General features: G+C 42.3%; 1 protein-coding gene across 2 annotated transcripts in view; it reads right to left on the bottom strand.

Moving 5' to 3' along the window:
* The window catches only part of FAM133B (family with sequence similarity 133 member B), a 210,657-nt gene extending 198,170 nt beyond the window's left edge, over positions 1-12,487 (bottom strand). Inside the window, exon 1 of one of the 2 annotated variants that reach the window (XM_086941868.1) lies at positions 12,318-12,487. In XM_086941868.1, the coding sequence (XP_086797994.1) occupies positions 12,318-12,341 (24 nt within the window). In that variant the 5' untranslated portion in view covers positions 12,342-12,487. The remainder of the gene's footprint in view (positions 1-12,317) is intronic. The other variant, XM_086941869.1, reaches the window with a different exon arrangement.
* Between the last annotated feature and the right edge of the window lie 295 nt (positions 12,488-12,782).

The raw sequence follows: 12,782 nt of genomic DNA on the forward strand, positions 1-12,782 counted from the left end.
CTGGCTGACTCCTCTCTAAACAGGTTACCCAAAAGAAGGAGGTGCGCACCTCCGTGGACCTACACTACACCATCCTGCAGCCCGGCGACCAAGTCCTCATCCACAACTTTCATCGTCAGTGGAGGGACAGCAATCAATTGTGAAGGGATCTTCAAAGTAATCTTTCGAACCCCTATAGCTATCAAGGTCGAGGGGAAATGGTCATGGTACTACTTGTCAGATATTCGCTTGGACCCATCACTACCCCCATGTTATGCGTTTCATGGCACTGCATGGAAATTAAACAGCCTTGTACTCTCAGATTCCTATACTGAGCACCTCAAACTCCAGTGCCACTAGAGAGAAGCACCCCCCCATCATGCAAGCACTGCAAAAACTGAAGGAGAAAGAAAGAAAGAAACTGGCCATCATGTTTAACAATGCTTACCACATTGCAAAACAAGGTAAGACACTCTCAGTCATGGAAACCCTATATAGGGCTATGAAGAAAGCAGGTGTGGATATAGAAGATATACAAACTGCGAAAAAGACTCAGAGCTCATAAGATGTGAGGCAGAAATACTTTGACAGGACATCTAAAATATTGTTTCAAAATCTCGCTTCATATTCATTATTGAAAACGAAAGCACAGATAGTGCAATCATTGAACAGGAAACTGTGCTGGTGAGCGTAGTCAGTGGTGGGAAACCCTACACTCTAACTACAGCTCTTGTTCCACTCGAACATGCACATGCTCAATGTGTTCTGAATGGTATAAGTAATCAAAATGTTATCTTTGTATTGGTCTACAGAACATCCAGGCCCATCACTAATAGCTGGCAATTTCGATGGTACTACAGTAATGATGGGATCTAAGGGAGGGGTTGCAGCACTCCTAAAAGACTTTCTTTTTATTCTGCTGTTCCACTATGCAGCTCTCAAACTTCAGCTTGGGATTGTAGATACTGTAAAATCCAACACCTCTACTTGTGAGTTTGAATAAACTTTTAAATGAATTTTCACATTGTATTGGTACAGTCCTAAAAGGCAAAGATACGCCAAATACATTTCAAGAATAATTGACTAAAACTGTGCACGTTTCACAGATATTAAAAAGGTTAGATGGGTATATAGCAAAACCAGACCTTTGGCAGCCATGCAACAAAACCTGCAGACAGTGGTTTTTACTACACCTGGGACAGGCTGCAGTTGGGAGTGAAGATTCAGCTACCAAGCCAAAAAAGTACTTCTCAATTGACACTAGCTTTACATTTATAAAAAAAACAACCTTTACAAGTGAGAGATGTCCTGAAGCAAGTATCTCAACGTTCAGAATTCTTTTAGCCAAATCAACTGCTTTCATTGCATGCTCCATCTGCATAAGAGAGGTGTGCATTGACCCTAGAAGGCCTAAACAATGAGCTGGGTGAATATATGCAGCAGTTTAAAAAACGGTATCAACCCAAAGAAAATAAGTTTGGCAACATTTCTATGGATGGCTGGAAAATCCATCAGCAACAACAATCCAAAGAGGCAGTGAGCTCATTGACAATGCGGATAATTACGTTGATGAGAGGTTTGCCCATTTTAATTGCATGCCAGTTCAAGGATTTCAGGCATTTGATCATACATGTTGGCCGACTAGTAGAGAAGCACTCTATAAATATGGACTCTCTGATATTGCGGCAACTGTTCAACATTCTGAGGAACTTTTCACTACAAACGAGAAGTTGACAATTGTAGAGAATTTTTGTGGACTTAAAACCCATATGAAAAGCTTTCAGACCAGAGGCATTCCTATATTGCCTGCATACTCCACCCTGCTAGCACCAAAAACGTCCACACTGACCAATGTATTAAAGCTTGTGGAGATTATGTTTACATTCAGTGCATCTACAGCAGACACTGAACCTGTATTTTCTGCATTAAATATCATTAGGAACCCACTAAGAACACGGTTAAAGCAAGATGTTCTCCGAGACCTAATGCTTCTTAAGAAAGAAGAACCCAATTTTGAGGTTTATGACTAAGGCTTCCAGTTTTCCGTTTTTACTGATTTTTACAGAAACAGACTGTTTGTATTTATTTTGAAAAGCGGAAAAATACAGGAAACTGTACTTCTTGTGAGTGACTCCTTGTTATTGTTAATGAATTCAGGACTAACTGCTAAGCTGACAGACACCTAGGGGATTTAAAAACAAGCATTTGCAATGCAACAGGTCTTGCAGTTGCGAGATTTTGAGCTATTGGCGTTGTAAATGATAATACCTTTAATTTATGTGTTTAAAAAACCAGCAATAATAAAAGGCATTGCCATTTACAATACCAATAGGTCAAAGTTTCTACAATGTGAGGCCTATTGTATTGCAAATTTTTGTTCTAACATGTTTATTTGAGGAAGTAAACGGTGGCTTTATGACTTAGGCCTATTTCTTATCAAAGACTGCCCTTCGAAGATACAAAAGACTCTTTACAGCCCCCACCTCCCTCGCGCCATCTATGGATAAGTGGATGAGACTACTCTTCCCCATTTCTTGTCTTCCATATTGTAAAATTCCCTCCTTTACAGGCGTATGTTAAACATATATGTGGGTAGTACGTCCATGTGTAGATAGCAGGGGGGTTGTCTCACCAGCTTTGTGCTGCTTATGCTGCAAAAGCATGTCACACCGAAAGTCAGAAGGGAGCACCCAATAACGAGGAGATTTTTTTTTCTCTCGTATCCTTTTTGTCAGGACTCGGGCTATTGCATGCGGGATGCAGATGCTGAACAGAATAACGCCTTCACCTTTCATTATTTAATGATCACTCAACCGCGCTGTGTGTGCCATTGATAAGTGGTGATAAAGTTTTCTTAATTTGGATCATGGGTGAAACACAGAGACCCTAGGGAAAGGACCCATTTGGTTGAAACATTGAGGGACAATAAAGCGGTCTCCGAGTGCAATTCAGCCCGTGGATGAGCTACATCTGCAAACGTGATGGGAGCGGAAAGTCCATGGTCAGGAAACAAATGCTGTTTAATGCCTGTGCATATACAAGGGGAACAGGCGCAGTGCGGCCTGTATTTAGCCTTGGACAGCAACTGACGAGCAGGTTATGTCGAGAAAACAGATTCCAGGCTGTTCTGCAGCGTGCGCTTGCGTCCGCGGGGTGTGTTTATGTGCATTGCGTTGCTCACTAAATATCCACGCTCGTGGAGAAAGTGCTGTGGTGTATGCAATTTCCTTAATGCCGAGGCTTTTTCAATTAAGTGGTCCACATGTATAACAAGCCCACACAGAAAAAAACAAGCACATGCAGCAGAACCAAATGCATGAAGAAGAAACAACCAAACTTATCTGAAAGGACCAGCAATGTAAACAAGAACATGCATTCTCGTGGAATGCTCACACAAAGAACCAGCCTGCTTATCAGCGCCATGCGCCTCGTGAACAGCGCCGCGCGCCCCTCTGCAGACTCCCCCTGCATTCCAAAGGAACTGCTCACGAGGCACGCAACGCGATCCGATTCTTTCTGCCATGCAGAGAGCAGCCGAAGTTCACGTGCGCAACGTTATCCTATGGGACAACGCTGAGCGCGCGGCCAGGTCTTGTTTCCACATTCCAACTTGTTGTCGGCTGAGCCGACAGCTATAGTGCTCTCTGCAAGAGCGCGCTTTCGCGCGCTTTTCGCAGCGAGCCCTAAAAAGGATGCGATTCCCTCAAATATAGGCATATGCTAACATATATTTGTATACAATGCTAATATTTACCTGTTGGTGTAGCATTTTGTCATATTTGGCTGCTTAATTTGCTCAAACGTGACAGGCACAAAGTATGAGTGCACTGTTAAATAAATATGGAAATATAGAACTGTACAACTCAATTTATTCTCAAAACAAAATAAATATGGATAAATAACAATAAAAAGGGCAAAAAATTAATATGGATAAATACAGACGAAAATGTTATAAAAATATATACCATAAAACATGGAGCTCAAATTATGACCCTAGCTGAGCTATCAATCTCTGGCTTACAACAGCAAGCACAAAGCATGTGTGCGGACATAAAAACTCACATCTATAATAACTATTGAAGTATTGTCAATATAAGTCTTACAGCAGCCTACTGTGCAAGATCATTTATTGTTGTATTTCTGTACGTTTGAATAAAAGGGATAATATTGTTTTTCAAGTTTTCTTTAGCATTATTATAAAGCAGTTAATTGTTTATTGATATTAATGAAACAATATATTAAATGTTTCTCTTTCAGACCTTATAATTTATGTAGGGATGGGAGTAGGTGGGCCAAGTTGGTTTTATAGGACATGTAGATCTCAGTGGCATTTTGTGCCTTTGCCAAGTAGATTAGTTTAACATTTACACACCCCTGTAACCAATTACAATATCGTACACGAAGTCCTTTACATCCTGACAGAGCAGGATGAGATCCAGTCCACGTTAGCCAAACTCAAGAAAAGGGGTCAGGCACTGTATTTGAACACAGGGCCTAAAACCATCCCCCATAAGGGATTCTTGGAGTTCACCAAGCCCTCACCCCAGTGCCATAACATGTCAGCACAAGTACCAACCTGTAGACCAAGGCTAGCCCTTAGAGTAACTGGAGCTACATATTAAGAACAAGAGGAACCCCAATATTCTGTTCACCTGCAGAGCCATCAATTTGGGGAACCAAAGTGACAACAGATCCCATGGGGGTAGATTGAACGTCCCTCTACTGACGCAATGCCAAGACAACTGAAACTCAGAGGCAGGAGGGTACACATGGATAGAGAGTAAGGAGAAACTCATAGTAGTCAGGGGGCTACCAGTGCAATCTTGGTGTTTTCGGGGGAAGGGGACAATACCTGTTGGGGTGAACGGCAATTGCAAGAGCATAACATATAATAATGATATGCAGTGGGGCACCCCCCCATTGATGGACTACTTCTGGCAATGCGGCGAGCATGCCTACACCCAGCTCGTCCCAGACTGGAGAGGAGTCTGCTCACTGGTCATCCTCTACACACCCACATTGATCTTTCTGCATTGCGTTACCACCTCATGAGCAAAGACACAGCGCTTCTAGACCAACTACACAAAAGAAGGTCAGCTAAGTACTTAGGATGGGGCAGATTCCTGAAGAATTCCACCTCTTCACCAAAGCGAAAATAGGTGTAGGAGGTTCAATACCCTTCTTCGCAATGCAAACCAAGGCCAACGCTCGGTGGCTGTAGATCACGAGGTGGGAACTGCTGAAAACGATGAACGCCACCAATGATGGCAACAACATAATCAAAGAAGAAATGTGCGCAGTGCGCCTCATGGTGATACAGCACCTGTAAGTGTTGGATCTAATGGCCACAATGGAAGGGGGGTATGCTCCAAAATAGGTACAGCGTGCTGTACCTCCATCTCCATGAACAACCTGGTCAATGGCACACTATCAGTCACCATCCAAGCACTGCACAACCTACAGCAGTTATGATTAAAGAAGGAGGTGCCCCACCCATAGAATGGTTCACAGGTTTGTTTGCCTGGGTACCAAGGTCGATCGCAGAACTATACAAGGCATTGTTCCCAGTGGTTGCAATCTTGCTCTTGCTGTGCTGCACTCTACAACTAATATGTGCCTGAGGGAAGAAAGCTACCTTGAAAATAGGGGGAATATATCTGGTCAGGGCACACAATTCCAAATAGGAAACCCCCATGCCCAAGACACAGACACAAACAGCCAGGGTAGTAGTTGATAACTCAATTAGAGGGGAAAATGTTAGCATCTGATCAATTTATAGAAAGTTCTGGCTCTTAGGAGTCCAGCACGCCACAAACAACTGTTGCCTGCACTACCCAAATCCACCCTAAAAAACTAGCTACGGTTTCAGAGTGACCTTTTATCAGATCAACATAACACAGCTGCCCTCTGTTAAGCTCTAGCGCTTCCCGTGATGGAAACCCCAGATGTGAAACAGGTCTCAAACACACCTGGAAGATTGCAGCAGTAAATCACTAATGACCTCAGGGTGTAACACCTAAAGAAACGAGTCAGATCCACACACTCAAACATAAATAAATGCAAAGCAGAGAGACCAAGGACACAATGTCAGAGCATCCGATCAGTTGCATTTATCAGATAAAGCCCAATCAATGCCTAGTAGTAAGCATCAACCTAGGTAACACACGATACACCTGGCCACCTGGACCACCTCAGAATGTGACTTCCAGTTTGTATTAATGACCTCTCTATCAGAATGGGACCGAGCATCCAAAAAAGCAATGTATTACCCACTGTACCAGCATTTCCTGCCCAAAGGTGGATGAGCTTCACTTTATTGAACCCACTGTACAGTACAAATCATGCAGTGTACTTAATGCAAATTGAATTCCTGCACACAACAGTAAAATGTTGCTGCTATTCACTGCGTTATTATTTAAATAAACTTAAACTGTTCGTAATTCTCACTGTTCTCTTTTTTGATAATCAGGGGCTGCTTCAACGAAAAGAGCAATCTTTTTAAAGTCCACAACAAAAAAAATATGTATGGATGTCATTGCAATGTGGCACAAATGGCAAAGGATGTGTACAGAATACGTTTGAACTAGATTAGTACGAAGAAGGAGGCAAGAGATCGTAGAAGGTTGCACCCTGACATTAAAGAGCTAATAGAGAGAATAAACTGTAGCAATCATTCCCAATCAACACACAACTGGCTTTGCACTGCCCTTACGGTTCCCACATGAATAATTCAATAAATACAATGCAAAGCATAGAAGGTATTATTTTTTCACACCGAATATAATGGACAAAATGCAGGTTACCAATCAATTCATTCAGAGGAATTGTAAGCGCGCTACTCACCCATGGGGGGTCTCAAGGCGCTGGAGGGGGGTTTTCAAACTCCGTTCAGCTGAAGAGCCAGGTCTTGAGTATCTTCCTAAAGATGTTCAGGGTGGGGGCGCGTCTGATGTTGATCGGGAGCTCATTCCAGGTCTTGGCCGTGATGTAGGAGAATGCCCTTTCTCCTGTCCTGGCTTAGCTGATGTGCGGGGTTTCGGCAAGGGCGAGGTCGGCGGATCAGAGGCTTCTCTTGGGTACAAGGAGATCCTCTCATTGAGGTATTTGGGTCCGGTGTTGTGGAGGCATTTGTAGGCGTGGATGAGTATCCTGAAGGTGACTCTTTTCTCTATGAGGAGCCAGTGGAGGCTGCGCAGGTGTTGGGTGATGTGTTTGTGTCGAGGGACACTGAGGACGAGTCTGGCTGCTGTATTTTGTATGGTCTGGAGTTTGTGAAGCAGAGACTTGTTGATCCTGGCATAGAGGGCATGTCCGTAGTCCAGTCTGCTGGTTATGAGTGTGTGTGTGATGGTCTTCTTTGATTCTGGGGGGATCCATTTAAAAGTCTTTCGGAGGATGCAAAGAGTGTTGAAGCAGCTGGAGGCAACTGCGTTAACCTGTTGGGTCATGGAGCGGGAGGAGTTGAGTACGATGTCGAGGTTTCGGGCATGGTCTTTGGGGGTTGGAGGGCTGCCAAGGGTGGTGGGTAACAAGAACAAAGTAGTGACTTCTGTCCATGGCTATATCCACGTGTTGTCTGCAACAAAATTATTTAAAGCTTAAAGACGTGCTTACAGTGTGCACAGTTATAATTATGCCCAGTAGCCTCTATGCCATTTCAATATGCTTTTTCCCCTTCCAGCCACAGACCTCCAGAGACACCCTCGGGAGAGGTCAATGTTGGTGTAGGGAAGGACAGCAAAATGAGCAGTATATTTTTAGAACTCACCACAAAATGATTACGCATGTGCCTGTCCATGACCAAACACCACAAGATTTTGCATCACAGAGTTTTGCCCTGCCAGAGGGTAAGTGGTGCATTAAGGGTAAGCAAAAGCAAGTGCCATTGTGCAGTTTATATTCACACACAATACCACGAGAAGAATATTTGGGGTAAGAAAACGTACTGGATTCTATGCAAATCATACTCTCTGGACTCCCCTTGGTGTCTCGTTTTCAGGAATATATGAGGTAGGTAGGTTTTTCAATGTGCCAAATGAGCCAAGGCCTAAATACTGCCACTTCCAATATCACCAGCATGAGTGAATTTGAAATGGAAAATCTTGACATTTCCTTATTGCGTTTTGGTGCCTTTTCATCCTAGAGTGTTAGGCCTCCCACACAAGTGGAGCACCGTTTTTTATCAGTATAAATGCTCTGAGTAGAAATTAAGTAACAAAAACTAGCTCATAATTTGGGACTAGCAACTAAATTTCACTCCATTTTTGGCTTCCAAACGTAAGCTAATATGTAAAAAAAGGAATGTATTTTGCAATATACCCTATGAATCACTTCTGGGTAAAGGCAAATTCAAAATTGCACAAATAATCACTACTACTAAACTCAAAATCTTGGACATGCGGTTCATGTACCGTGGTCGGGTGGTGAACTTTTGGAGTGTAGGTGTTCGTCACTGACCTCTACAGACTGCAATCGCCTGCCCATGATAGGCTAATTTAGAACTTTGATCTTTATTACTGGTTTTATCTCTGCGCACTGTCCATTATTTATATCAATTTTCTTGTTTGTCTCTAGTTTGATTTCTATACGCTGTAATCTACCTGCCCTTGAATGGCCAGTTTAGATCGCTTTATTTGTTTACGGATTTTACATTCACACACATTGCTTGTTCACAAATGGTTTGCTGCAAGTTAGATATCTGCATGCTGGTCGCCTGTTAGTGAATGACTCATTTAGGTGGCTTTTCTTGTGTGTTGCTGGTTTGATCTCTGCATACTTGATCACCTGCCCCTGAATGGCTCATTTAGGGCACTTTTGAAAACCTCTACACTACATCATTTTACTCAACAACAACAAAAAAATAATCTCTACCCCAGTATACCTACACCAACTACTTTACACCACTAGACTTTACAACAACATACACTTTAACATTCTTCTATATGCCGCGGCAACATAGGTCACTATACACCATTACACTCAACATAACTACACTCTACACCAATTCAGTATTCCCTAAAACAATAATACTCAAAGTACAGCCAGTTGCGGCCCTCTTGACTTTTACATGCGGCCTCTTGGTGAACAGCAGCACGAGCTGCCGTTAGGTTAATGAGCACAAACATTCAGAAATTATTAACCTGTAAATAAATGCCTGCCCATTTATTTAACATTTTTGTTAGATCTCCTTACATAATCCCTGACCCACCCAGGTCCCCTTACGCCACTCTTCTGGCATCAGTGGGGGCCTCGGTCACACCCCAGGACATTCTTTGTGGCCCCTGGGCAAAAGTTTGCGAGTACCCATGCTCTAAAACAATATACTATACATTACTACACTTTATACCACTACAAAACATGCAACTCGATGCCACTATACTGTGTATAGTATAGTGGCATTGAGTTGCATGTTTTGTAGTGGTATAAAGTGTAGTAATGTATAGTATATTGTTTTAGAGCATGGGTACTCGCAAACTTCACTCTACGACTCTACAAACGACTCTATGCCACTGCAGTCTAAAACTGCACTCTATTAACAATACACTCAACTTCACTTTACTAAAAACTAATAAACCCTACACCACTACTCTTTACACCCCAAGAAAAAATATACATTTTAATATATACCACAGCACTCTACAACACTACACCACTCTATGCCATTACACGATTGCTGAGAGCTCCGATATTTTTTCTCTTTGAAATCTACAGAGGGTGACAAAACTGTGTGCCAATTGACCCTAGACTTGCTGTCAAACATACTTCTCAAATTATCATGGTCGTTGTAAATGGAATGATTTGTTCCCTTTAAGTGACTTTTATCAGTCAAGAATGGAATAATCGAACAACATTTACTGATCATTTCTTTGAGTCCAACGCTTGGATACTGTAGTTTTTAAATGTGTGAAATTACACTAACACCTCTTCTATTACCCCCCACTGTGAATAAACTGAAAGCACGATTTTGGTACGGTGAATGGGGGGGCTGCAAAGGGCTCCATCAAATTCATATTTGGCAATGAATTTGAACCGACATTTTAAGAATTTCTGGATTATATTTTCCAAACCTCAGCCCAGAGGTTTGTACACAGTGCTTTAAATGGGTCGGTACTCACCGGTACTAAGTACTGGCACTTCTGAAATTTCTGCCCTTGAGTACCGGAACTTCTTGGCCAAACAGAGTACCGGTACTCATGGGGCAGCAAGGCAGAAAGGAAATGGGTATGTGCTGAAAGAAGAGCAACACAGCTGACAACGAGTTGGCCTGTTTTCGTGCAGCACTCTGATAATCGAGTGATAACTTGCACTGTGGTAATTCGGCAGCAGACCTAGGCGCGCAACGCCCAATGGGCTCAAAGAGCAAATGTAACCATTTCTAAAAACAAAACTATTGTTATAATGGGTTGTTGCCAGTAGAAGACTGGATTCAGAGAGTAAAGGCAAATAAGCAATCAATGATGCCTGTTCCTCCATTATCAAATGATGACAATGATAATCAGGTTCGCTATTTTAAAGAAAGAATATTTTCTCAAGCTTCAATGTGCATAAGTGCTCTGTGTCACTGTGCGTGATTTTGCTTGCATGAGTGTTGTCTGCAGTGTTCGGCACAACAAAATGTATAGCTTCCATCCCGAAAAGCCTTGTGTTAACACAGTCTGGCGTGAAGCGCGTGTAAAAGGATTCGCTTATAGCAAGTACTAGGCCCCTCTTTCTCTCCCCAATGCATAAATGCTTTTTCTGTAGTGTCTCAACAACTGTATTTTGTTTTTTAAGAGGCCATTTTCTCTAGGGTTAATGGAGTGGCTCTGGGAGAGGCAGAGGTGGGCAAACCAACAAATAAACAAGCATAGCAAGTCAGAGTCGAATAAAGAGTCTGGCTTGGCGAGCCCTTACATAATTTGAGCTTTGAAAACATTAAAATTGAAATAAAAAGTGTAGTCTTTAACTTGTAGAAGTATTTTACCTTGGTACATAAGATTATAATCATAGCATTGAGAGGAGTTTATTAAAAGTGAGAGTGAAGTTAGAAACTTTTGAGCTCCCACCAGGACCACAATGCCACTAGTGAACTAAAAGGCAAGTCAGTTCTAATGTGTGCATTATATATAGCCTATTTTGTTTTATGAATGAAGCAACATTATAGTGCATTAAATCTAACAAGATTTGACTGTACAGCATACATCCTGAACTTGTGTATTTGAATATACGATCATATGTGATAATGAAGAAAAAAAGGAAGGCTTCTGTATCATTATGCACACCCAAAAAATCTCAATAAAATGAAATATGTGCTCCTGGACACGCCCCTTAGCACCGCCCACTGTCCCACCCTAAAACCCACCCCAAGTCCACAAATCAATTTGGTGAGTACCTGCACTTATTTTTGTCCATTTAAAGCACTGATTGTACATCAAGCTGGGGTTGGATACCTTCCCTTACAACATATGACAGGTGTAGGGTACTGAATCCAAACAGTTTGCTATAACGTACAGGAAACGAGGAACATGTACTTTTATTTTGCTCTGCCTATCCAATGCAAAGATCGTTTTGGATGTTTACGCACTGTTGTTAGATGGGAATAAGGTATTATAAGGAAGCATTGAGGATATTTACAACTGAGACTTCACCCCATGCGGTATTTTCTGCTTCAATTTTATTTTTTTATCAGCCTGGCATAGGTGATCTGAAATTTTGATTCGCTTATGTGCTCATCGCTATTTTTTAACCTTTAAATATTGTGTAAAATAGCTAACATTTGAACTTCAAATATGTATGCATATGTTGTTCTATCTATGGATTGTATCCGATGTCACAATAAATGGGGATTCATACTACCGGACATTGATTTCCTTAAGGGTTTTTACATTCATGTTTAGAACTGGATCAGCGTGCTGGCTGCAGAATAAAGACGTGAACATATGGCACGCGTTTCAAAGTTAATGTTTTATTATTTCCTGCTCTGAGCACCGGCAGAACCCAAACAGAGATACTTCAGGCCCTTCTTTGAGGAACTGTCTGTAATGTAAACCAGATTACTTTCCGGTATTCCCAATATTCCTCCTGAAACTGGACACCACCAAAGATTCCAGTATAGAATAGTGTTTCGTGGAGGTTGGACACGTGTGCACACACCATCACCTGAACTCACAGAGCCCGCTTAAGCCTTGCAACAGAGCGCATTGACCCAGGAGACCCCAGAGATCTGAATTGTAGCCGGGAGCCATGACGTCTGAACACAGTGCCATGGAGCCTTAACACATATGCACAGCGCCTTGACACGTAAACAAACTGACCCCTCCAGGATTAACGCCTATTCACACTCTCCGGTTTTAACTCACCACTCGGTTGTCCCGCTTGCCCATGGCTGGTCACGGATCCCGCCTTTCGGGGAATTTCCGGACCAGACCGCTCGGGAAGCTCTTTTCGTCTCCCCCAATTTCACGTCTTGACAGCTTCCCCCACAGTCTCCGGTACGAGGCACAGCAACCACCAACATAGAAGAAGGACTAAAACTGCAAGCACAGATCTGTACATATGAAAACAGAGTCCCTGCCAGAATGAGCATCTGAAGAGCGACCAAGGTTCTGGATAGGCGATCGAAGTGGAAAGACAGATTCCCACATTCATTGTTTTGCACAGCTTGTTAAAAAAAAGCGGAACATAACATATTATAAAAACATTTAGAACAATACCGTTTGTACATTTGAAACAGGTTACTAAAAGTAAACTGTTTATCTTGCACACGTTATGCAGAGAGGGATACTTTTAACACGTTTAACGATCACGCTCCATCATTTACTCCG

Source organism: Lissotriton vulgaris, chromosome 10 (assembly GCF_964263255.1).
Source record: "Lissotriton vulgaris chromosome 10, aLisVul1.2, whole genome shotgun sequence".
NCBI classification, from domain to species: Eukaryota; Metazoa; Chordata; class Amphibia; order Caudata; family Salamandridae; genus Lissotriton; species Lissotriton vulgaris.